The sequence below is a fragment of the Nanorana parkeri genome, unplaced genomic scaffold (genome assembly GCF_000935625.1).
Source record: "Nanorana parkeri isolate BGI_ZX_2015 unplaced genomic scaffold, ASM93562v1 scaffold1176, whole genome shotgun sequence".
NCBI lineage: Eukaryota > Metazoa > Chordata > Amphibia > Anura > Dicroglossidae > Nanorana > Nanorana parkeri.
This window is the reverse complement of record NW_017307444.1, coordinates 405415-430697: the sequence shown is the minus strand read 5'-3', so window position 1 is coordinate 430697 and position 25283 is coordinate 405415. Positions and strand designations below refer to the sequence as shown.

Genomic DNA, 25283 nt, shown 5'->3' with positions numbered 1-25283 from the left:
CGGATGAAGCTCATAATTATTATGTGCGATACTGTGTTACAGCTGGAGGAGAATTTACCTTTTATATGGCTGTATGACATTTCCATCACCATGGAAAATATAAATACACAGCAAGGGTACATCATATGTATTGTTACAGAGTGACAGTGGCTTAGTGGTTAGCACTTCTGCATTGCAACACTGGGGGTCCCTGGTTTAAATCCCAGTCAGGACACTATCTGCATGGAGTTTGCATGTTCTCCCTGTGCTTGTGTGGGTTTCCTCTGGGAACTCTGGTTTCCTTCCACATTACAAAAATATGCTGGGAGGTTAATTGGGTCTGGCCTAAATTAGCCCCGTGTTATAGGGATCTTAGATTGTAAGCTCCTTGAGGACAGGGACTGATGTGAATGTGTAGTATGTAAAGCGCTGTGTAAATTGTCGGCGCTATATAAATAACTGTAATAAATAAGTGACCCTGTCATAAGAAAAGTGCCTACACGTTCATGCCAGTTGTACATGAGCCACATGATGCCTCCTTCCTGCACAAACGAATCCCTGACCAACTTCAGGTCTACATTAAAACAACTAGAGCTTATGCCTGCAGTAACCAAAGACCCTCTACCACTCAATGTATAAAAACTGAATTGAGCCGCAATATTTACAACCTGCATGCGCTTGGTGTAGTGTCAGGTTCCCATTGCTTTGCTTGAAAATTAATACAGACAACAAGAAAGAACTGAAGACTTGATTCTACTGATCTCCTGAGCAGACAACACTCGCATTGTTTCTTCTCCCCCGATTTATAAATTATGCTGTTTAGACATATTATGTGGCGGTACGATTTAGATCCGGACGTCACTGCGGCTATCCCAGAGAATGCCAAGCGAGCTCCATCATTCCTGTATAACTTTGCAGCACTCTTCAGTTTTAAAAACACCCGAGTAAAGTCGAACATCTGCCAAAGCACAAGATGGAGGTTAGGAGCAGACCAGCTGGCTGAACAGAAAAGGGGAAGAGGGCTACGAGTTGAGAGAGGGGTTACATCTGGAGAACGCAGGAATGACAAGTCACATAGTTGTTCAAAAGAATTTTAAAACAAATTTACAGCGGTGGGGAGTTTTAGCTTTGTAGGGGTGCTTTAAGCTGTACAAAGAAATACCACGGATGTAGCTAGGCACAGGCCAGGAGAATTGCAGTTCGATTTGGAACCACACCCTGGATCTTCAGGGGCTCATCGGGGCCGGACTGCAGAACGCACACATACACGATGCCAGAATACAGTGCTGGCAGAACAGTTAATACTTCTATTGTAGTAACAGCCATTGAAAGGGATACACAGGATCATTCACAGCAATGAAGCATATATCTAAATAACATGGACAGGATTATTTGTGGCAACAAAGCCTAATATTACAACATGTAAAAAAAAAGATACATTTAATAAAAAAGGCAAAGAAAAGAGATGAGGAAGCCAAAAAATCCATTGCATTTCACTTTTTATTCGTTTAGAGCATTTAGAACCAGAAAGATTTTTAAGATTATTTGTTGAAGGTTATGTTGATTGGATATTATGCTAAATGGTACATTTAGATCCTGATGTCATTAATACTATTAAAGAGATGGCCAAGAGCGTGCCATCATTATTCTATAACCTTTCAAAAAGCTGCTGTCATCTTCCTAACCTCCAAGATCACAATTGCTGCAGCAGCCTTGATTTCAGTAATGTTCTTTTCAGCCGAATATCGGCTTTCACATACAAGTGATCAGGTAGCTGTAGAGCTGCCCAATCAATTGTCTGCTACTAGACAGTGTGTACAGCCCTCCCATGGCTATTCTGGGCTCCACTGTGCCCAGCATGGCGGGTGTGTACAGCTGCATCGGAGGAAGATCAGTACTACTTCCAGGGGCTACTGAACCTAGAAACAATTATTTTGTCACTTCCAGTTTCAGGCTGTCATTTCTTCAGCTGCTGTGGCCTGAAAAGAAGTTGATTAAGCACGATCTGTGCTACAGCAGCTTCAGTGCTATAGGTCCATAGGTGACATTAGGGGTCTATTATACCCCTGATGTCTCCAAAAAGAGGACATGTCACTTCCTCTGTGCTATCACATGGGGGCATGTTAGCCCCCTATTTGATAGCAATATCCAGCTACGGCTGGATCCTTTGACAGCTTTGTGAATAGACCCCATAGTTATGCAAGAGTGCATTATTAATAACTTGCAAATTCAGTGTTTGCAACAAAAAAAAAAACAACCTTTTGTGGACACCTGACCATCACACTTACACTATATGACCAAAAGTATGTAAGCACCCCTCCAAATTATTGAGAAAATCATCTGGAAGAGGATTCCAGAGAAGGGTATTAATGTTACAGCATAAAAGGACATTTTAGTCAATTGTACTCTTCCAATATTGCGGCAACAGTTTGGAGAAGGCTTTTTACTGGTTTCATTATGGACCTGGCTCTGTGAAAAAATCCAGGTCCATAAACACATAGTTTGAGCAGTTTGGTGTAGTGGAACTCTAGTGTCCTGCACAGCTTTGGGATGAATAGTAAAGATGACTGTGAGCAAGATCTTCTTATCCAATGTCAGCACCTCACAAATAGTATTTTTGGCTAAATGGGTTAAAAACACCAAATCTTGTGGTAAATCTTTACACAAGAATGGAGGCTTTTATAGCCACAAAGGGAAGGCAACACAATAATAATGCCTATAGTTTTGGAATAAAATGTCCAACAAGCTCATATAGGTGAGATGGTCTCATGTCTACAAACTTTTTTCAGTACAGCGTATTTCAGAAATAGGAGTCTAAGAAATGTATTGTGTTGTCTTTCACTTCACCTGAAGAGTACTGAGCAGGTGACCAATGTGGTACCATTAGGTGGAACCTACCTACCTCAGGAACCAGCAGGATTTTGTTTTTGTTCCATTAAAACTAAAAGTTCAAAAGTTGGGCACAATCTTTAATTTTTAAAGGAGCATTGGCGACCTGGCTTGGATTTGTCCAGCCCCGCCTACAAAACGAAAAAATAAATAAAAAATAAATTCCCCAAAAAAAAAAAAATTTTTTTCTTAAGTCTGCCTATAAAAACATGTATATTAATCCTACAAACACATGCAAACAACAGGAGCACAATATATGGAAATTGTGAGTAGTATGCACAGCTGTGTCATGTTAAAAAACACATACTAGAGTCCTCACGAGCGTGGGATGGAATGGATTTCCTCATCCACATTGTGCGCACAGCATGCGACCATTATTTCACCCTTCAAGCAGCACAAAAATGTTGAATAAGTCCAGCTAAGTGAATCCTAGAGAGTAGCATGGAGGAGAATGCATAAACATACGCCATATTGTATACAATGCTTGCTGCAGTGACAGAGATTTAGAATGGTTTCGACTAGACAAAGCAGATAAATAACAGACACAAACCATTTCCCATTACAGAGACCACAATTATGTTCATCAACTTAAGACTTCCAAAACTTTCCTCAAGTCAAGGGGGACATTTTTTCCTACCTGGAAAATGTAAACTGAACATACGATGACAAATACAAAAGGCAAAGACAGAGTTTACATGTAGTAGAACATGTCAAAACAATCAGAACCAGAGGTAAAGGCAATCAGTTATATGCAAATCTTGACTTTTCCTGCTAAAGCCGAGCTCAACGCCTCCATATTTGCACTTTAATATAATGAGTGACCTCACTGACCAGTAGGGAGAGGATGACATTCAGCAGATAATGATGGTGCCTGCATAGTTAAAGGAGAACTATGAGGCGAGTGCTTTTCACTCACCTCATAGTTCTAGCCGACCTGTGACAATGAGACTGTCGCAGGTCGGCTTAGTAGATCGGGAGGTGAGCGAACACATACCGGCGTTCGCTCACCTCTCGATCCTGTCACGGCTCTCTGCCGTGACAGGGGAGGGGATGGATTCCCCCCTCCGATCCACCAGCGCTGACTGGCGGAACGGACGGGGGAGGGTACAGCTGGCTCTGCCTCTAGATAGGCAGAGCCAGCTGTCACTCACGCAGCTGGGCGGATCTCGACATCGATGTAGCTCGCGGTATACTGAGCTTAGGGTAACGGGAGGACGCTAGTTTGTGTCCTCCCGTTACCCTAAGGAGAACTATGGGGAAAAACACTGACCCCATAGTTCTCCTTTAATGGCTGCATCCTCTCACCTTGTGACAAAGTTATAATGTTGCAACCTTAATATTAGGGGAAGAGGAGACTGAGGCAATGCGTTGTCCTGCCTGCAGTAGACGGAAGACATCATCTCAGGCCAGGAGGGGGAAAAAAACAACTTTTAGGCAAATTTACTTGACTAGAGCTCAAGGTCTGCTTTTTAAAGCGTATCTAAACCAGAACAAAAAATTAATGTGTTGCAGCTTACCAGTCATTAGATTTGGTGGCTTTATTCTTTTCCAGCACTTCTATTTTCACCTGGTAATCCTGCTAATAATACACTTCCTGTCATCTCTCCAGTGTATCTATGGAGGCAGCCATGGCCGGTACACAAGCTGGATTTCAAACATGTCTGCATTAAATGGTAGTGTCCAGATGTATCCCCTGCACTCCTTACAGCAATTGAGACCATAAAGTAAAAAATTGTGGTGCTCGCAGAGATTATCAAGGTATCAGATCTTGATACTAATGAAGATCACCAGCACTCCAGGGATTAACCTCAATCCTTGTGTATAATTCTGAAGAAGTGTGTCACATGCAAAACCAATGTTTTTGGGCCACGCAGGGTCCCTTCATCAGGGTGAATACTGAGCAAGTATTTTCTGTATTTGCTGAAAATGGTCTTAGACTTAGAAGGGCAACCAAACTAATTAGGGGTATGGAGGACCAGAGCTACGAGACGAGGCTACTAAATTTAAACATGTTCACATTAGAGGTGAGGAGATTAAGGGGGGATATGATTTCCATGTACAAAATGTTTAATGGTGGTAGCAACATTAGCGATAAACTGTTTAAAATTAACTCCGTTACAAAAACTAGAGGCCATCACCTAAAATTGATGGAAAAAAAATTCCAGCACAAGGGGCGAAGGGGGTTCTTCACAGTAAGATCAGTTAGGGTCTGGAACTCACTGCCACAGGCGGTGATTTCAGCAAATAATGTGGAATTGTTCAAGAAACTTTTGGACGATTTCTTAAGGGACCGTAATATTACAGGGGTACGGGTACTCCTAGAATGAGATCCTAATAGGTTGGACTTGATGGACTAATGTCTTTATTCAACCTCAAATACTATGTAAGACTGGGGAAAGAAAACTAATGCAGCCACAAAACGGAAGTACTGGTAAGCAGCAATAGATTACATTTTTGTTCTTGGGTTTGGTCGAGTTTTTTTGGTATATGATGCCATTAATGTATATTGTAAAAGGTCACTAAAAAGAACCTAAACATCTTCTTGAAAACAAAAAAAAATGGCAGCTTTAGATATACTTTAAATAGACCCGGTCATCAACTTAGAAATGCTAGTAAAGGCACATAAAGTATTTTAAATGCTTACTTGGTGTTTTCCCTTTACATATACTGTATATTTTTTTGTTTCATTCACTTGCAATGTGCATTTTCACTTGCCAGAAAACTTGACTAACCAGTTCCCTAGCACATTCCCCTCCCTCCTTGAACATTCTAGGAGTGTCTAATTGCCCTCTGTGCTGACCCAGCTCCTTCTTCCCTAATCTCCCTACATAGCTGTTTATGTAGCTGCCAGGGGAGAAGCCAAGGGGTTTACTATGGAGTGTCACAAGAGTCTGCTGACATCGCATCAAAGCAGTCTCATGGTTTTTGGATGTCAACACAAGGGAGGATATTTCAGGCAAAGAACATGTATAAAAACATTAAAATTGACATATAAATTCTACGGGAGAATTGTTGTTGAAATGAATGGACTGGCGTCTCTAACAGCCATGTTCTGCCAACTCTCTCCCTCAGCAGTGTCCAAACCCAGGAATTCAAGAACGATCATTTAACCAACAGAGTCACCGAAATACACAGTGCCTGGATACAGCTAAGCAAATAGGTCAGAGCCTTCCATTGGATTACAGGTCTAGGTTCAGCAATGTTATGTCCCCATAATTGAGGTCAGCTGCCAACCTGAATATACTGAATGACCAGGTTTTCCATCAATGGATTATTTCTTCCCTGATGGCACATTGGACATATTCCAAGGTGACAATGCCAGGATTCATCGGGCTTGAATTGTGAAAGAACGGTACAGGGAGCATGAGACATCATTGTCACACATAGATTGGCCACCACAGAGTCCAGACCTTAACCCCATTGAGAATCTTTGGGATGTGCTGGAGAAAACTTTATGCAGTGGACCTACTCTCCCATCATCACTACAAGATCTTGGTGAAAAATAAATGCAACTCATGCCGAAAAATAAATGTTGCGACTTTGCATAAGCTTATGCCCGGCAAATATGTGCCATAATCAAAGCTAAAGGCGGTCCAATAAAATATTAGAGTGTGGGACTTTTTTGGCCAGGAATTGCATATAGATGTATTAACAAAATGGAAATATCAATTAAAGAAGGTTGTTTTCAGAGAGAAAATGTGTCTAGGATAGGAACTAGCCAATATTCATATAGGATGGTCTACCAACTTCAGAGCGTAAAAAGTTACAAATTATTTCAAATATTTTTAAGTATTTAATTAAACCCAAAAACTGAAAATATAATATATTGCAGCTTACCAATCCCCAGATATGGTGTCTGCAATAGATTTCTTTTTTTAGGCTTTATTTTCCTTTATTTCCCCAGGTGAGCCAGCCAGCAAGTCTATTCTTTTTCAACTTTCTTTAACAGGCCAAGCAGAAGGAGCAGACGGGGTTGAGACAAAACATTTAGCACTGACAGGTGTGCTTACAATGGTCATCTTTATTCATTTATTTAAAAAAATGTTTCCCAAAAAGGAAAACCACTGTTCTTGTAACTTATTAAAAAGAGTTAGTTGGAGTTCTGATTGAATTTCTTAGTCAAGGTCAAGTCCATCTAAATCGGTTGGTGCATCTCATACTACCCTCCCCACAGGATGACAATGCTACTGCCCAGGGGACAGGAAGTGTGTTATTGTCTAGGTCACCAAGTGAAATAAAAAAGGGAAACAAAAAACAAAAAGAAAAAACTAATGCAGCCACCACATTTAAGGACTGGTAAGCTACAATATTACATTTTTGTTTTTTGAGGTTAGATACCAGAATCTTTAAAACCTTAGGAGCAAAGGCGTATGTATGTATGTTTATTTCTATAACCCTATCTATCTTGCAGTGGTGATAAGTCAAAGTATCAGCATTTTATTGTAAACGTTTCAATGGGTCTCAGTCTGTATTTATCTTCGCTGCAAGACTGGCGAGTGTCTCTCAATAAAATTATCTCAAACATATTTTCAAGGACATTGAATTTTTCTAAATTACAGAGTTATTTTAGGTGTACCTTATATGTGTACCTCATACATGCAAAGCTTTTTAATGAAACTGCGGGCTTCGATGTGATGCTACAGCAATTCAGAAAAGATTAATTCCAAGATGATCACCACCATTTAGACACATCAGTCAATATACCGTTTGGGCTGTATTAGAGATCTTTCATGGAATGCCCAGACGGACATTTTAAGCAGTACAGTAGCACACTTTGTCCAGCATACAAGTCTCGGTGATGCTGTAAAAACCTCTAGCGCCATAAGCTTAGTTTTGCCTTGTAAGATGTTTTATTTCAGCCCTCCAGAGTTTAGCGAGAGATTTAAAGCTGCTCGGGATCTGCCAAATAAACTCAGTCTGTGGGATTGTGTAAATTCATCTGGCAGTGCGTCCGGCCCGCCATCTGGAGAAGATTTTCCAGCAGCGTGAATGAAGCTGAGGCTCCAGCTGAACAGGACAAGCAGCCCTTGGTCCCCCTGGGACCTTCCTAATACGTGTCGCTCAGGACAGCCCTCTGAGGCAGCCAGAAGACTGTCCAACTTTCCAGATTGCACAAGCAGCCACCTGAGTGCACTGAACTAAGAATATTCATCACAGAACAACATGAGACGTGGGTTCCAATCCTACTGCGGATGCCATGCTCAGCATACCGCAAACTGCATTCAGCTGTATCACCACATTATACAGTTAAGTAGAGCCAGGCACGTAACATACTGTGCAAACACTGGTGGATCTAAACTCTCGTACGATTGTAACATTGTGGGTATTTTGTAGGGATGCACCGATACTCTTGCCTTCCCCCCCAAGTACACGCCAATACCAATTACAGATACTTTTTTTTTAGTGTCCTGTGACAGTTGTTTTTTAAACAATACAGACTAATGATTGTAGACAGTGGTGGAGTGCCAGGGCCCAGTCCCAGCTGCAAACGCTGTGCCCCTGGTAGTTCTGCCACTGACTCAAGCTGTAGAGAGACTACAAATTCCAGCAACACATTATACAGCAATGCAGAACGGCAACCAGCTATAGAGGACTACAAATCCCAGCAATACATTATACAGCAATTCAGAATATGAAGCTACATACTGATCCAGGGTGCCGACCTGATGTCTCCAGCCGAGGATCTTGTGAAAATGCCCAGTATCAGCATAGATACCGGTATCGGTATTGGTGCATCCCTAGCATTTTGGTATATATTTTTATTATATTCATTCTACATGTACTGCAATATTAAACCAACTACTTATACAAACTGTAATAGGTTGAAGCTGAACTCTGGGATAAGCAAGTACTGTCTACATACAGGAGTCATGTGTATTCTTACTTGAATCTTGGTGTGCTTTGTGTATTTCTTCCAAATCTGTGCAGTAATCCAGTGCGAAAGTTTCCTCTGTTCAGGACCTAAATGTAATAAAAAGACCACTGACTGCTGCTCTCGCTCCTTGTACAGGGTGACTGGTCCCGTCTCTGCCCCTCTTGCAGTTTTCTGCAGGCAGCCTGACGTGGGTGATTATTCTGGGCCTCCAGTGTTTATTTACATTGTGGCCTGTGTGGCGAAGGGAACTCCTTGCAACCCTGAGCCCCACGCTCCCCAATCCTCCCCAGCTCCTTGTGGTTTCCCATCACACCGAGCCTACACATTACAGCCCCAATAGACTTCTATAAGGCTATCTTCTGCCTCAGCTCAATAGACTTCTATGGGGCTGAAATGCACAGACACGGCAAGGAAAGTTAGACTTGTGGCCCTGGATGTAAACAATCACCAGAGGCCGTGGCCACCAGATCAAGGTTTTTGCGCACGAGGAACAACGGGGAATATACTCCCTGACCTCGCTGATGGCAAGGGACAGGTACAATGGCCTGTGCTTGCTGCAATTCTTGTATATATGAGTGTAGACAGCTTCTTTTATTGCTGACTGGTGAAATTTTTGACTGACTGGTGAGACACTATCAAATTTTTCAAGAGATATAGATAACTTTATATATATATAATCTGCATCTATTAATATTTTATATAAAGTTGAATTGGAGGTCAGAAATGTGTTCCAATCATATGCCTGGACATTCAAAATAATCAACCTGTGACCCTCACACATCCCCAGGTGCAATTTAGTGGTGCTATGTGCAATGGTTAATATTTATCTACAACACAAAAGCTGCACTGTATTGGATGTATTTCTATATTAAGCAAAAAAAATATTATAAAGCAATATATCTGAGAACTACACACACACAAGAAAAAAAGTAGTTTTTTTCTTGTGTGTGTGTAGTTGTTCCCACTTGTGTGTGGGAAATACTTTGAACTGGAATAGTAATAAATGATCAAAACACACTTATAGCAATTCAGTATTGTCTGGTTTATATGTTATGGGAAGGGTCAGCTAACTGCCGGGACATTCTTTTATGTTGATAGCAAATATACGCAATTATCATTGCTGGAAAGTGTGTGCTTCTCTAAGTCACATTTCCTGCCAGCTGAATAGCAGCTTTAAAAATCTGGTTTTCACTGCCCCAGAATCTATTAAAAGTTCTTCTGTCTCCCAGTCGACCCTTTTCCTGCCTGTACTAGCAAACAAGTCATCACACAGGGAATTGCACTGCTTCACAAACTCTACCTCATCTTTCCCACTTAAAGTGACACTAAACTCAGGAGCTAAATTTTAAAAATACATTCAAGTACCCTAACTAGTAACAAAAATCTATCTTATTTGTGTATCACTCGGCTGTAGATCCTCAAATCATCTCTGAATTGGTGCTGACACTGTCCTTCCTTCTGGAGGGTGGCTACTTTTATTCCCCATGGTCCCTGTGTGTGTTGTAAAGTAGTCACCACTCCAAGCTCGCTCCTGTGACAGACTTTTATTTGTATTGCAATTATAGGACAATCACGAGAGTGAGCTTGGAGCGGTGGCTTCTTTACAACACACACAGGGACCATGGGGAACAAGAATAGTCACCCTCCAGAAGGAAGGACAGTGTTTGCAGCAATTCAGAGATGATTTGAGGATCTACAGCTGAGTGATACACAAATAAGTTACATTTTTGTTAATAGTTATGGTACTTGAATGCATTTTAAGGTTTAACTCCTGAGTTTAGTGTCATTTTAAGGCTTAGATGTCAAAACAGTTCCTTCCGTAGGGTGCTCATTTTTGCACCAAAACACCCCAAAATATATTGAACCTCAAAGAGCATGTTGTGCCAAACTACCCAATACATAAGAGCCTAGGATAGTGCCAGAAAAATCCCAAGAGCCATGACCTCTGATGTTCCTTAAAAATTACAGTTGGCACCTAACTTGATGATTTCGGTCACTGTTGTCAATAGAGCTGCCTCCTAAAAAAGAAAACCCCCCAAAAAAACCCCCCTGGCTCCTGGATTGCGCAGACTGGTTCCTGCATTCCATATTCAATTGTCTACCCCTATCTTAGGAGGACACGCAACTGCATTTTCCACCTCGGGCATTCAGTACTACCAGAAGAGCATCTGTAAGCTGGGGCACCACCGCCTGGAAACCTCTTCAGCAGCTGGAGCTCATGTGTACAAAGCCTTATCAGTGGAGGGTTAAGTCACCAAAAAACTTCCCAATTACCAAAAGACTTCCCTTTTAACCGTTCTATGTCTGGAGCTGAAAGTTCAACCAACTGAATTCAGTGCAATAATTTTCCCTGTAAAAAGGTAAAAAATGGTCTTCAATACAATATCATGATCGCACTCATCATATCCTGTACATTACAGCTTAACCACATGCAATCATCCTCTCCAACAGACAGGACAACATCTGGAGCCACATTCCCTTTCTAGACAGCATGTTTTCTCAGGGCTGTTAGGAAAACACTAGAAGAAAGCCTATACGAAAGACATTCAGTACAGAACATTTTCATGCTACCAGTGGCAAGTTTTAAAACATGGCTCTACCAACTTCAATGCTGTAAGGATGCCTATTCTTTTTTGCAGCAATTCATTTAGTCCAGGGGAGGACAAATTAATATGGAAAGCAGCAGGATTTTTGTTTTTTTCCAGCTCCATAGACAACTAGAAAAAAAAAAACTAGACACCAGCTGTAAATTTTAAGGAGCGTTGGCTACCTGGCTCCTGGGATTTGCCCACACAGAGCAGCTGTATTTTAGCTGCATTTCTAAATTGGGATCACATGATCTATACACCTTACGCCATATCAAGCACAAAACGCAATATAGACCCAAGACTGCCTTAGATGGTCTTGGTTTGGGAACCTCATGACAGTCTATGTTTTGCTCAAATTGAACACGGATGTGTCTCAACGCACCATTAGATTATGCCGTCATGCCATTGCACACATACTAACGTCCTGCACGATGGGACATTATTTATGGATGTGAAGGCATCTTAAGCTATACATGAACTAGGATGGATGATATAAGCAGATGTGTCATTGCACACAGTTTACCCAAATCACAGCAATTTTCAAGCATGTAAAATAGAGTTGGAGGAATTTTTTTACAATTTACATTTATTCCCTAATAAAAAGAATGACTTTTCTAAACATTATATGAAGAATCTTCTCTCCGTAAGCTTGTAAAGACCACTGAAGCATCAGGTGTAATCATTAGGGCCAATTCACACCAGATGCAGTTGTGATGCAGCTGAAAAACGGAACAGACTGTATCAAAAACGCATCACAATGCTTTCCTATGGTATTTCTTGTGCTCTGTTCACACCAGGGCAGTCTGCATTGAGAAGTACAGTGTTACCAGGATTTGCTTGTTTTTAGCTGAGACAATCTGCAATAATTTAACACTTCGCATAAAGTTTCAGAAATCTTTCATTTAGGTCTTCATGTTATATAGTTTGAATACCATGTCAAAGATATATTATTTATAATTGTAAAAGAACATATTCCACACGTCTTTTTTTTTTTATTATTTCAATTTTTCCAGAAAAAAAAAAGAAATGGCTTTGTAAAAAAAAGCTTTTTTTCCCCCAATTTTTCCGTTTTTTTTTCCAGCCCTTCTCATCTCTAGTTATAATTAGGTTCAACTTCTGGTCATCAATCTGGCAAGTATGTGTGTACTGGACTCTGGACATCTTACTGCAAGGCTTACCATAGACAGAAGACATGGGATTTAGGCCCCATTCACACCTAGGCGTATTGTAATATGCGCGTCTGTCGCGCAACCGTCACGCGTTTTTTTTACAGCGATTCACGGTAAAAAGTCGCGCGACCGTCGTGCGATTCCAAAGGCTACTTGGCTGTATCCCAATGGAAAACGCCCTACAAAAACGGCCCAAAGTGTCCCGGGACCTTTTCAGGCGTGGGCCGTTTTGTAGGGCGTTAGGGACGGGCGGAAATACGCCTAGGTGGGAACGAGGGCATTGACTACAATGCTATTTATTTTTTTGACCGTTTTGTAGCGCGTTCGTCGAGCGTAGGACGCGCTACAAAACGGTCAGGTGTGAACGGGGCCTTAAAAAAAAAAACTGTTGGTATGGAGGATAGTTTGTATCCCAATATCAACGTAAAAGAAATCAATTGTCACAGAAATATGATGCGTCTCTTTGCTGTGTATTTTTAGATCTCTAGATTATTACGCCATTCCTGTTGACTTAATTTTTCTATTATTAAGTGTCAACGTCACATGTGCAGTTTCCAAACAATATCTGCTGTAGGTAAAATTGCTACTGTTTATTAAAAGCTCCTTTGCTTAAAAAGGCATAGTATTGAAGAGCTTTTGTTTCCAGCACCGGTCCTACGTCCATGTGTGCCATAAATTCTTCCAAACGCTTGTCTCCACAGGTTCCCGAGACAATTAAGAAAATTTATCGCTGGGCAAAATAAATACTTCCAAAGCCTGTACAAGCATAAAAGGAAGAAGGCAGGTAATAAAATGGTATTTACAAAGTTAATTATGTTCCTGCTCTGCTTACAATACAGCTATTCACCCAACTTCCATAAGGGTTATGTCCTGCAACCCTTTATGTAAGCCAGGCTTTATTTCCAGTCTATGTGTGGCCAGCTGGATCCCAGCACTCTGAATGACCGACATGAACAAGAGACAAATGGACACTGTATTCAGATTTTGGAAGCCGCTAATATGGCTTTTCTGTTGTTCCACATACTGATACAATGCACCTGGGTGTTAACATACAGTGACCCCACTCTGCATTTTTTACTTTTAGACTTGATCCGCACCAAATGTGTTGGGACTGTGCTGGCTGATCTTTCCAGCGCTGCTCCAAGACAAGGCAAGGCAATCTGCCTCGTCACCAAAGGGCTCACCTCACACCACCGCACTGTGGTATGCACTGAGAAACAGTACCGCATGCAGCAGGCTGCGACCTATAGAACCTAATGACACTTCAAGACAGTAGTTCTAACAGAAAAGAAAATGGCGCCTCACCAATGTGACCAGTAATGCACACAGCAGCAGTGTGTTAAGTGCAGCTGCTGGTGTGAATGCAACCTTAAAGGAAAAGCTAAAAGATGTGTTTTGGTATAGACACCGGCAGATGCTAAAGCTGTGCCTAATGGCCCATTCGCACCTTGTCATCCTGGTGCTTAAAAGGGATTAGAACCCCAGTCTGGTTTTCATTGCTGTGGGTGTCCCAGTTCGGGACATTCATGGACAGTCACCCTCTCCATTTGTCCTGGCGACTTATCACTGAAAGTGGAAGAAATTCCCAAATATTAGGTTGTTGACAGAACAGGAATAGAAGGGAAATCTTCCAATGGGGACACTAGTCCTAGTCGCCCCGCTGACCGCCAGGGATTTCCCTCACCTCCTGTTGTGGCTATTGGACAGTGAGATAAATCTCTCCAATAGCACAAAGATGGCTAAATAGTTGATGAGCTTATAATAATGAGGTCCCTTACTCTATCCTAAAAAGTTTTGTCTTTAGTTCTACTTTAAAGTACAAAATAAATGTTAGCATGACCAACAAGCAATGCAAAATATAAGAATGAACAGAAAAAAATATATATTTTTTTCCTTTCACACAGAAAGGAAGTCGAGCATCATAAACCACAGGTACCAGACCCACCCAACCCACAAGCGTGAGGCTCTCTGGAATTTGGCTGTTGCCAATTACATAGAGCTGTCATGTAAACAGAGCTGAAGCATGGCAATGCATCAGATATGGAATGGATCGAAAACGATACTTTCTCAAAATAACAAAACTAACCTTTGGTTCACTGCAGTAAAAGTCACAGCATGTTATCAACCAGACAGGATGTTTGGAGAGACAAAATTGTTTCAAGGAAAATTCCATCTTATTGATACTTCCCATAAATACCAAATCCTCCCCCATGTTTGTTTGTGTTGCCTTTCACTTAATAAGCCAATTTTGTTTATATGTTTTATACCAACTGACCTTTCTTGTTTGCAGTTCAAAAGCCTTGTTTTGTTTACATAGGAACTCCAGGATTTTTTTTTAAAGTGAACTCTTGTAGTGGGGTAGCCCCACTGCACGGGTTAAGAAAAATTGTGCCCAGATTTCTTCTTTAGCTTCAGAGAAGTGACTGTGCCTGGGCCGAGATGTCATCAGTCTGCTGCAAGCAGGAGGAGGCATTTCCTCAGTCTACTCCTGTGATCCTCTTCTCCCCAGTGATCAGAGTGTAGCGGATGAGAGGCTGGGGCCAAGCTGTACAAGACAGATATGTACACATCCAAGAACATAAAGACTACTTGAAGAACTGAAGCCAAAACTTATTTGGTTTTGGATAGAGTAAGCGAGAGTTGAAACCCCTGACAGCTTGTGTCCCATGGAGGAGATTCCCCCCACCACCTGTCTGATAGCCAGAACAGGAAGTGAGACAAAATCCCTCCACTTTGGTCAAGAGGACCAGCAGAATTAGTGTTTCCATAGGAACATTTTCCAGCCATTTCCGCTCTGGTGACAACCCAAACTTTCGTTTTCACTGATAACGGTCACCAGGACAAATAGCGAGGGTGAATCTTCCTAAAGGGGACACAGACAGGTGCTCTCATCCCTCTCCACTCTATACAAAAGTTTAAAAAAATATGGTGACCCTGGATGATGCCTGAACAAAGATGGCGCCACCCTCTTGAAAGAAAAGCAGATGCCTGCCAGATGTCAGAGGGGTATTATGCTCTCTGTGAGAGGTATTAAACACAATTAGGGTCCAAATACACTTCTGCAATGTGGTGTGTAACTTTGGTTACATGCTGCATGTACTTCTTTTTGGTCCGTTCTTGTGCATTGGCAGACCATTACAAAATGAATGGGCAGTCTCAAAAAGGAACTCCAGGAATTTAAAAAAACTAACCCTTGTAGTGGGGCTTCCCCTGCACTGCAAGGTTTAAGTACTTGTTTTGTCTGGGGTGCTCAAATAAAGAGGATATAATCACCTGATCCTCGGTCCCGCCAGCTCCCCCCCAGACTGCTAGACCGGCCCCAGCAACAGTTATTAGTAACAGTTAAGACAGTTATTTTAGATCTTCTGCAATAGAAAACAGTGTATGCTTGCTAATGTCTCTTGCTTCCTATTTCCATTGCTCCAACTCATGAGATTTTTCCCCTGGGCTCTGGCAGTCTAAGGACAGCGCAATGTCTCTTGCCTCCTATTTTCACTACTCATGATGTTTTATGGAGGTCCATTGACTTGCATGACATACATGAGGCTGCCGAGGAAATTCACATAGCTAGAGCAGAGTGAAAGAGAGGCGAGTGCTGACTGATTTGCACCCCTGGAGAAAAACGAGCACTTAAACCATTGCAGTGCAGTGGCAGCCCCTCTACAAGGGAATGTTTCATAAAATCCCAGAGTTCTTCATGTTAATGTATTAAAGATGATGCACAAGAATATTGTCCGAATACACTGCTTAGTATGTGTCCACTTAACAGGAGTACATGGAAAAAAAAAAAAACAGACACAAGATCTGCTTTAGGAAATAACGAAGAAGTGCAAAACAGATGTCACCAACCAGAAGGGGCCCCACGGCTCAGCTTGAATAGGTGCACAAATGTCGGGTGTTTTTATGAAGACAAAAGCAGAAGGAATTCTTACGCAACAAAAGCCCATGTACACAGGTCCTAAAGCTTAAAATACTTTGCTCAACAGTTAAGCCATTAAAGAAGAACTATGAGGGGAAATGTTATTAATTCCCCAACCCGCACACCAAGGGGGTTAAGCGCTCATTTGTGTCTAGGGAGAAAAATGAAAAAAGTTATACTGACCTGATCCTCCAAGCCGACTTGCTCTTAGACCCCATTCACACTGAGCTACATCAAAAAATAGCACTGATTTGAGCTGAGCGACATTGAGCTACAGTGCACATTTTGTCGCACTATGTAGCGCTTCTTTTGACAGTCTATCAAAGCCTATTGGGGCCAAATCGCACAAAATCGGCTGGAAAAATAGATCACGTTCGAGCGACAAGCTTGAGCTACAAGCTACAGGCGATATTGAGCTGTGAGATGTGAACAGCTCCACTGAAATGCATTGGACGAGCTACACAGAGATTTTTGAGCTATTTTGATGGAAATCGCGCTACAAAATCGCTCAGTGTGAATAAGGGCCTTAGGCATACTGCAAGGGGTTAACTGCAAAAACAAGCAGTTAACCCCTTGCAGTGTGGGGGGGATCTCACTACAAAGATTAACAAAAAATATACCTGAAGCTCTTCTTTAAGACCCTCGGCTTCTTTTATTATTTTGATTATTTTTCGATTTCATGTGTGGCCTTGAACTGCTTTTTACCGCCAATAATTCTATTGGTGTCTATTATTGCTTTAAAAACATTCAATATATAAATGGTCGTTATTGGAATGAAACAGAAATATGCAAAAGTATTAGGCACTTTAACTTAAATATTTGTCATTGACCAGGGGTAGGTAACCTTGGCACTCCATCTGTGGTGGAACTAGAAGTACCATTACGTATTGCAAGAATGATAGTTCCAGGCATGACTTGCAGAGGCATGTTGGGATTTGTAGTTAAAGCACAGCTAGAGGGCCGGAGCCCTCCTGTCTAAGACAGTTATTTTAGATCTTCTGCAATAGAAAACAGTGTATGCTTGCTAATGTCTCTTGCTTCCTATTTCCATTGCTCCAACTCATGAGATTTTTCTTGAGTATTAACAGGTCTGAGAACTGTTGAGACTTATAAGCAGTTCCTTCCGACATATGTCTAACGTATAAAATCTGCCTGTTACTTCTACATTTATGTGAATCTCATAACTTAAATTTCCTTTAAAGTGGAAGTGAAGTTGGAAGAAGAGAAAATAATGCAGATCAACAAGCTTTGGCAAATGACAGGACTGGACAAATCCCAGGAGCCAGGTCGCCAATGCTCCTTAAAAATGACAGCTGGCGGCCAACTTTTGATATTCTCTCTAGGTGTTGTCAATGGGACTGGCTGCTAAATAAAAAAAATCCTGCTGCCTCCGGGATTGAAAAGAGGCTCCGGAATTCCATATTGATATGTGCACCTGTGGTGAGAAGACTGCGCATGTCACTGCTGTCATAAAAGCTTCTTGCGTGCCTGTTAGCAATTTTTTCTCCTTAACCCCTTCGTGACGGGAGACGTACACTGTACGTCCCGCCACAAAGGGACCAAATGACTCGTCACGTACACTGTACGTGACGAGTTATTTGCTGCATTAGAGGGCTGGTAACCTCTGAGAATCAGCGGTTACCATTTATTAATGGATGCCTCAGTATAGAGGCATCCATTAATGAAAGAGTTAACCTTTTTCAGACACCCGATAATATCGGGCGTCTGAGAGTCAAAGCAGAGCGGGCAAACATGCCGGCTTTTTTCTGACAGCTCGTATAGATCTAGAGATAGCTCTCTCGGATCGTATACTGCCTTTTTTTTCTTTCACTTTCAGGAATAGATACATAATGTATCTTTTCCTGAAAGAAGAATGTTTCAGTTTTCTGATCATTGTTGGAACGTTCAGAATACATTTAGTGACAGCTGAATCCTGAACTGCTGCAGGATCAGTGTCACTAACTTATTATTGGCTGTTCTGAAGTTTGAAACAGCCTAATAACCAAAAATGTATTAATTTATCAAGCAGTAATAGGGAGATTAATTCACAATGACTGCTTGATATAATTAAATAAAATAAAACATTTTACAAGTTTTAAAAAAGTGAAAAGTGTAAAAAAAATTAAAATAGTGAAAAGTGTAAAGAAAAAAAAAGTGTAAAAAAATAAAAAGACAAATAAATGAATGTATTTATTGCATTTTTTTTTTAGCTGTGCTGGTTTTGTAAAAAATACTACAAATCAAAACTGGGAAAAAAGTGTTTTTTAAAAAACATTTTTCCTCTTTTTTTAATACTTTATTTGTCCTAAGTGAGGCGTTAGGCACACATATGTGATATAAATATATAGCCCTATCTGTCCTCTAAAAAACAATATATAATATGTGTGGGTGCACTTTGTAAGAAAGTATATTACTGACGTGAAAGAATCACACAGCAAAAATGTCAAAAGTGTGTCAGTCATTTACGAACAGAAACTAAAAACAAGCTCAGTCATGAAGGGGTTAACATTGAGCCACACATGTGCCGCTCAGAGCATGGGCTCTGCATGCTGAGAAACCTCCGTACGCATGTGGCCAAAGACCTGAAACCTGTGCATTCAAGCACATTATGGCTAAAAGCTCCAGGGGGGCCCTCTTTTTTTCAACCTGCTTTAATTCCACTTTAATAAAAAATGTATTGAAAGTGAAAATAGTTCCAAAGATTCCTTGTGGAACAGGTAAAGGAATACAAGATGATATCCGAATGTCTTTGAAGAAAGAAAAAACTTTCATAGTCATAGACCATTCTTGGTCAAAAACTGTGAGATCTTTTTACCCCTGACATAGCAGGCTGACAATGCTACTACTAATTCAGGGCTGGACAAATCCCAGGACCCAGGTCACCAATGCTCCTTAAAAATTACGGCTGGCACCTAACTTATGAGGTTTTTTTAGATGTTAGTGGAACTTGCCCCCTAACAAAAAAAATCCTGCTGGCTCTTGGATTGGACAGACTGACTACAGAATTCCATATTAATTTGCCCACCCCTCCTTCCGTGTTAACTGTAATGCAGTGGTTTTGTTCTGTCACTGGCAGGATGATCAGGGGTTAAAAACCTTTGCAATATCGTCACTAGGGATGCAACAATACAGATTTTTCGGTATCGAGTACCAATATGTTTTTTGGTATTCACCGATACCGAATGTCCCATTAAGGAAGCCAGGTGGCATGTAATGACTCGCCACCTGGCTTTCTAATTAGCCGGGAGGCTTGTAAACACTCACCACCCAGTTTCCCGATTACCAGGGAAGCTGTCTCCATGCTTCTCATCGCTAGGTGACGGAAAAGCATGGAGCCGGCTTTCTGGCCAATCAGGAAGCCGGGCAGCAAGTAATGATGCGGCCCCCGGCTTTCCGATTGGCCGGCTCCATGCTCCCTCGTCAGGAAGTGACAAGGCAGCATGAAGCCAATCAGATAGCCGGGCGCTGCATCATTGCACGGCGCCTGGCTTCCTGATTGGCCAGTTTCCTGAACAATCAGGAAGGCGAGCAGCGAGTCATTACACAAGTGACGAGGGAGCATGGAACTGGCTTCCCGGCCAATCAGGTGACCGGGCAGCGTGTAATGACGCGCTGCCCAGCTTCCTGATACCGGAAGCTGAAGTGTCGGGCTAGGCATCGGAGCATTTGGGCGAGTACTTGTCCAAACACTCGGCATCGAGACCAGTATCGATATTGGTGCACCTCTAATAGTCACGAAATACAGTAAACTCGATTGTCCTGGGAACGAGTGTCTGACGATAGCCTGTGAAAAGTGCTAGATTATACTGTGAAGGATTGTGAACAGGCGCCACCTTGTGATCACTCCCAGTACTGCACTGTATTGCTCAGATTACAATATGCTGATCTCCATTCCCAATGTCAGGCAGCCACAGTGCACACAGCATTACAGCACTAATACTAAGTGTGTCCATTTGGCTTAATTTGCTTTTGATTACTTTATTTCAATATTAATATGTAGTACATACAGAGCTCATGGTATGGTATAGTATGGGGTACAGTTATAGTTAAAACCATTTTTAATAGTAACTCGAGCAACCAGAAACTACATTTACCCGGAATCTACCAATCCTCGTGGATGCCGGATAATGGGGAGTTTACTGTAATTGCTTAAAGCCCCACTTTGGTCTGCTGTTAAATGTGCACATGCAGTACCAGGACTACCACCAGCACTGCTTGGGTTAAATGTTCATTTGGCTAAGGGTTTTCCCCTTATGAAATGAAATATTTTATGCCTCGCCCTAGGCTTCCTTGTCTCCATGCAACCGGTTCCCCCAAGCCATTTCACTTTGCTGCCCAGCCGGTCACAGCTTTCCGACATCACCACGAGGACCCGTCTACATCCTGGGAGCGTGGGACTGCAGAGGACAGCAACGTCCGTCGGGGGAACAAGGAAGAAGAAGAATTTGCTCTTCTTCATTTCCCTCCTAGCCAGATGAGCATTTAACCCAAGCAGAGCCAGGGGACCCCACTGGACGGGTGAATTTAATTGCAGTTTGGAGTGAGGTTTTAAGAAAATATTTATACCTTGGGATATGGTGCCAAACACACTAAAAAAAGAGGGGGGGGGTTTAACCTTGCATTTAAAAGAGGTGTCGGCACCCCAATATACAGCCTGGACATACCGTAGTAGTGACACAGTTATCTTTAGCACCATTACGGCCAGGTAAGGGTCACTTTAGGTTTCGGCTTGTCACCAACTGACTGGGGGCAGGAGGATTCTCAGCAGCAGTCTTTGTATCAGATTAATGTGAATGAGAAATAACAAGTACTTGTAGAAACTCCAGACACAAAGCCAAGCTTCACTATACTGACAACTGGGTTCCATTAATAAACAAGACATTCAATGACAATGGCTTATCTAGTACCAGCACACTCGGCAATAAAATTTTCTAGGCAATTCAAAAACTTTTGCAGCGGCTAAGGGCTCTCACTGCTTAAATGGAATGTTTATAGGTTTATGTAGATTTACCTATGATCGGGGCTAAAGAGAAAAGATGAAAAAACAAAAAGGACTTATTCTTGGCAAATAAATATGAACTATGTTGTTTTATGCAGCCAGAGCTCTAGTCTCCTTCACATTTTCTACTTTCTCCCTTTACCAAAGACTGAAAAAGGTCCATTGTTTACAGAGCTCAATAGCTCAGTCTGATATTTATACACTGATCATTAAATGATTGATCACAGCGACTCATCCCCTATATAATAGCTCAGCCAGATATTTATACCCTGATCAATAAATGATTGATCACAGTGGCTTGTCCCCTTTCTAATAGCTCAGTCTGATATCTATACACTGATCATTAAAATGATTGATCACAGTGACTCGTCCCTATATAATAGCGCAGTCTGATATGTATACACTGATCATTAAATGATTGATCACAGTGGCTTGTCTCCTATATAATAGTGCAGTCTGATATGTATACACTGATCATTAAATGATTGATCACAGTGACTCGTCCCTATATAATAGCGCAGTCTGATATGTATACACTGATCAATAAATTAATGATCACAATGATGCATTACCTATATCAGGGGTGGGCAACCTGAGCACTGAAGCTGTGCTGAAACTACAAATTCCATCACTTCCGCCACTGGGAGTCATGTCTGTGGCTGTCAAGAGTCTTGCACTGCCTCATGGGACTTGTAGTTCTAAAACAGCTGGAGTGCCGAAGTTGCCTACCCCTGCTCTATATAATAGCTCAGTCTGATTTCATAGTGAAAGAGATCCTAGCTGAGAGGAGAGGATTCCTGTTGAGTTCTCTCTTGAGCAAACCCAATGTGTTTGAGAATCTTTGTCATGTATTCAATGTTTATTTGTAAAACACAAAACACACACTGCAATGGTTAAGGGCTGGTTATATCTAGAGGTAGAGTAATCAGATGTCATATAACAATAGTTTATTCTTCACTCTGCCAGGCTCCCTCCATCTGTACAACTGATCCCCCAAAACCTCTCCAATGGGCTCCCAGCTGTGGTCACACGATTACTTCCTCCCATACAGTTCAGGACTAAAAGTCCTGCACTGCACGTGATGATGCTGAGGGACCACCCAGAGTGTCAGGGAGAAGAGCAGAGCACTGAATGACATATACTCTCTGTAATACAGATTTTTCCTCTACCCCTAGAGTAAATGAGCATTTAACTCTTGCAGCGTGGGGGTGCCACTGTAAAGGTTTTGTTTTCCCCCATCACAGAGTTAGGATTTTAAGTGACGCTCATCATCACTAGTCATAACACTCATGCAACAGAATCATTAAGTGTGAATAGGCCCCAAAACGCATACCTGTCTGCAGATGTCCATCGACTGTCTGTTCACCATCTGTTGGTCTGTCCATCATTGATCAGCTGCCCTCTCAGGTCCGGACTTCGGCAGTCCCAGCATCAAAGCCTGACCTCCCCATGATAAGAGAATGCAGATGTCTGTATACAGCCCGGACTCTTATCACAAATGTCCCATCAGTCCAACATCATTCAATCAGACAAAAAACTTTGTACTGTGAAACCATTACCCCCAGATACTCTGTGTTATTTTCCTCTGTACTGTGTGCCAATTAACCCCCGTGTTCCCTAAATCCACAGGTTCTTCTGACAAACATACACCCTGCTGTGCCCAGGTATCATGCCCTGTGCTCATATACCTTGCCTTGCACCCCCATACCATTGCCTGTACCCAGACACCCTACCCTGTGCTCAGACACCACTTTCTGTAACCAGGCACCATGCCCTATGCTCACATCCTATGCTATGATGTCATGTCTTGTTCCCACATACCATGCGCCCAGGAGTCATGCCACACATCCCAGGTACCGCACCCTGGTGTCATGCCACACATCCCAGGAACCATGCCCTGCGCCCAGGTGTCATGCCACACATCCCAGGAACCATGCCCTGCGCCCAGATGTCATGCCACACATCCTAGGTACCATGCCTTGCTCCCAGATGTCATGCCACACATCCTAGGTACTATGCCCTGCTCCCGGATGTCATGCCCCACATCCTAGGTACCATGCCCTGCTCCCAGATGTCATGCCCCACATCCTAGGTACCATGCCCTGCTCCCAGATGTCATGCCACACATCCTAGGTACAATGCCTTCCATCCAGATGTCATGCCCCACATCCTAGGTACCATGCCCTCCATCCAGGTGTCATGCCACACATCCTAGGTACCATGCTCTGTGCCCAAATACTATGCCCTGTCCATACAGCAGAAAATACATGGAATGTCTCAGCAGCCCCTCTGTCCAGCACTCATCTAATGATGTTTATAGCCATAATCTTGCAATGAAGCAGGCCCGTGTACATGGCAAACCTCCGAAATCTGTACTCTGCCTTCTGTATACAGCGCTATAACGAGAAGAGAAAAATCCGTGCACGGAATTCCTTCCCCAGCCTGCAGCCCCTGTGCCCTGGGCCCCTTGCCGCAGCAATGCCTCCAACACAGGAGCTGGCAGCAGCCTCGGCTCACCTGCAGTCTCTCGCTGGCCGGCTGCCACATCTCCGCACTGCGCGGTGCTCAGAGTCCTCACACCGTCCGCAAACTACGCACCCCAAGGTCGGATCTCCCCTCTGTACAGCTAAACTACCCGTTATCCTCCTAGCACCGCCCACCGCTCCTCCCCGCTATCACCGATCCTCCCCGCTATCACCGATAACCCACCCACATCTCCCTCTGACTCCTCCCCACTCCCTGCTCTCGCATTCCTCTCGCGCGCGCATCGGCTTTCCCGCCCTGTCTGCCCTGTCCTCTAAGCCTAAAGCGCTTCCAGACTATGGGCGGGCATTGAACTCCATGCCCAGCCTCTCTCTGTGGGGGCGTGGCTTGCATGACAAGTGAGTCAGCCGTGCTGGATCGCAGTTCATTCATATCCGCTGTAACCTTAGAAACGCGTAAGGACTAAGCGGTGCGATGTTGGGGAGCGCAGCGGGGTGGCCGATAAGTCGGTTGGTCTAAGCCACTTTGAGGTTCCAATCCCATCCCATGTATGATACGATACAACGAGGAGTCAGAATGCACATAGGTTCCCTCTTACCCATGTTACACTGGCAGCCGAGCCCTGTATATTTCAGTATTTACTTGTACCGATGGACTCTTAATTTAAAGTGTCAGTAACCCTCTCTCCCCCACACAAAATGATAGTCTGCAAAAACCGTGTATAATATTGTGTTCCTTTATGAAATACATTGAGGGGAATGTATGAAAAGTGGAGCAGCTAAAATCTGGAGCAGTTTTGCATGGCAACCAAACAGCTTCTCTCTTTCATTTTCAAATCTTAACTGAACAAACTGAAGTGAGAATCTGATTGGTTCTCATGCACAACTGCTCCAGATTTTAGCTGCTCCACTTTTCACAAATTCCCCCCCATTCTATTTACATAGAAATACCTGTGGAATTCCTGAGTGTCTCCGCCCCTAGCCCTCAAAGCAATGGCGAGAAGAGGGGACCGAGCTGTCGCATGACCACAGGGTGTGCCTGGACACACCCTAATCACACCAAAACCACAAAAGTGGGCACCGTACTTTTAGTCACTGAGGCAGTGGAGAGATCACAAAGATCTCTCTGTGAGTGGCTCAGCGACACAAAGCACTTGCCACTTACCGTATATACTCGAGTATAAGCCGCCCCGAATATAAGCTGAGGTACCTAATTCTACCACAAAAAAACTGGGGAAAAGTATTGACTCGAATATAAGCCGAGGGTGGGAAATGAGGCAGCTACTGGTAAATGTACAAAATGAAGATAGATACCAATAAAATTACATGAATATTTATTTAAAAGAAAAACAATAACCTAGCTCTGTAAGTGGAAAAGGGGG

General features: G+C 42.6%; 1 protein-coding gene across 1 annotated transcript in view; it reads right to left on the bottom strand.

Moving 5' to 3' along the window:
• The window catches only part of PID1 (phosphotyrosine interaction domain containing 1), a 61992-nt gene extending 37938 nt beyond the window's left edge, over window positions 1-24054 (bottom strand). Inside the window, exon 1 of the mRNA XM_018568369.1 lies at window positions 23936-24054. Within this exon, the coding sequence (XP_018423871.1) occupies window positions 23936-23965 (30 nt within the window). The 5' untranslated portion in view covers window positions 23966-24054. The remainder of the gene's footprint in view (window positions 1-23935) is intronic.
• Window positions 24055-25283: the final 1229 nt, after the last annotated feature.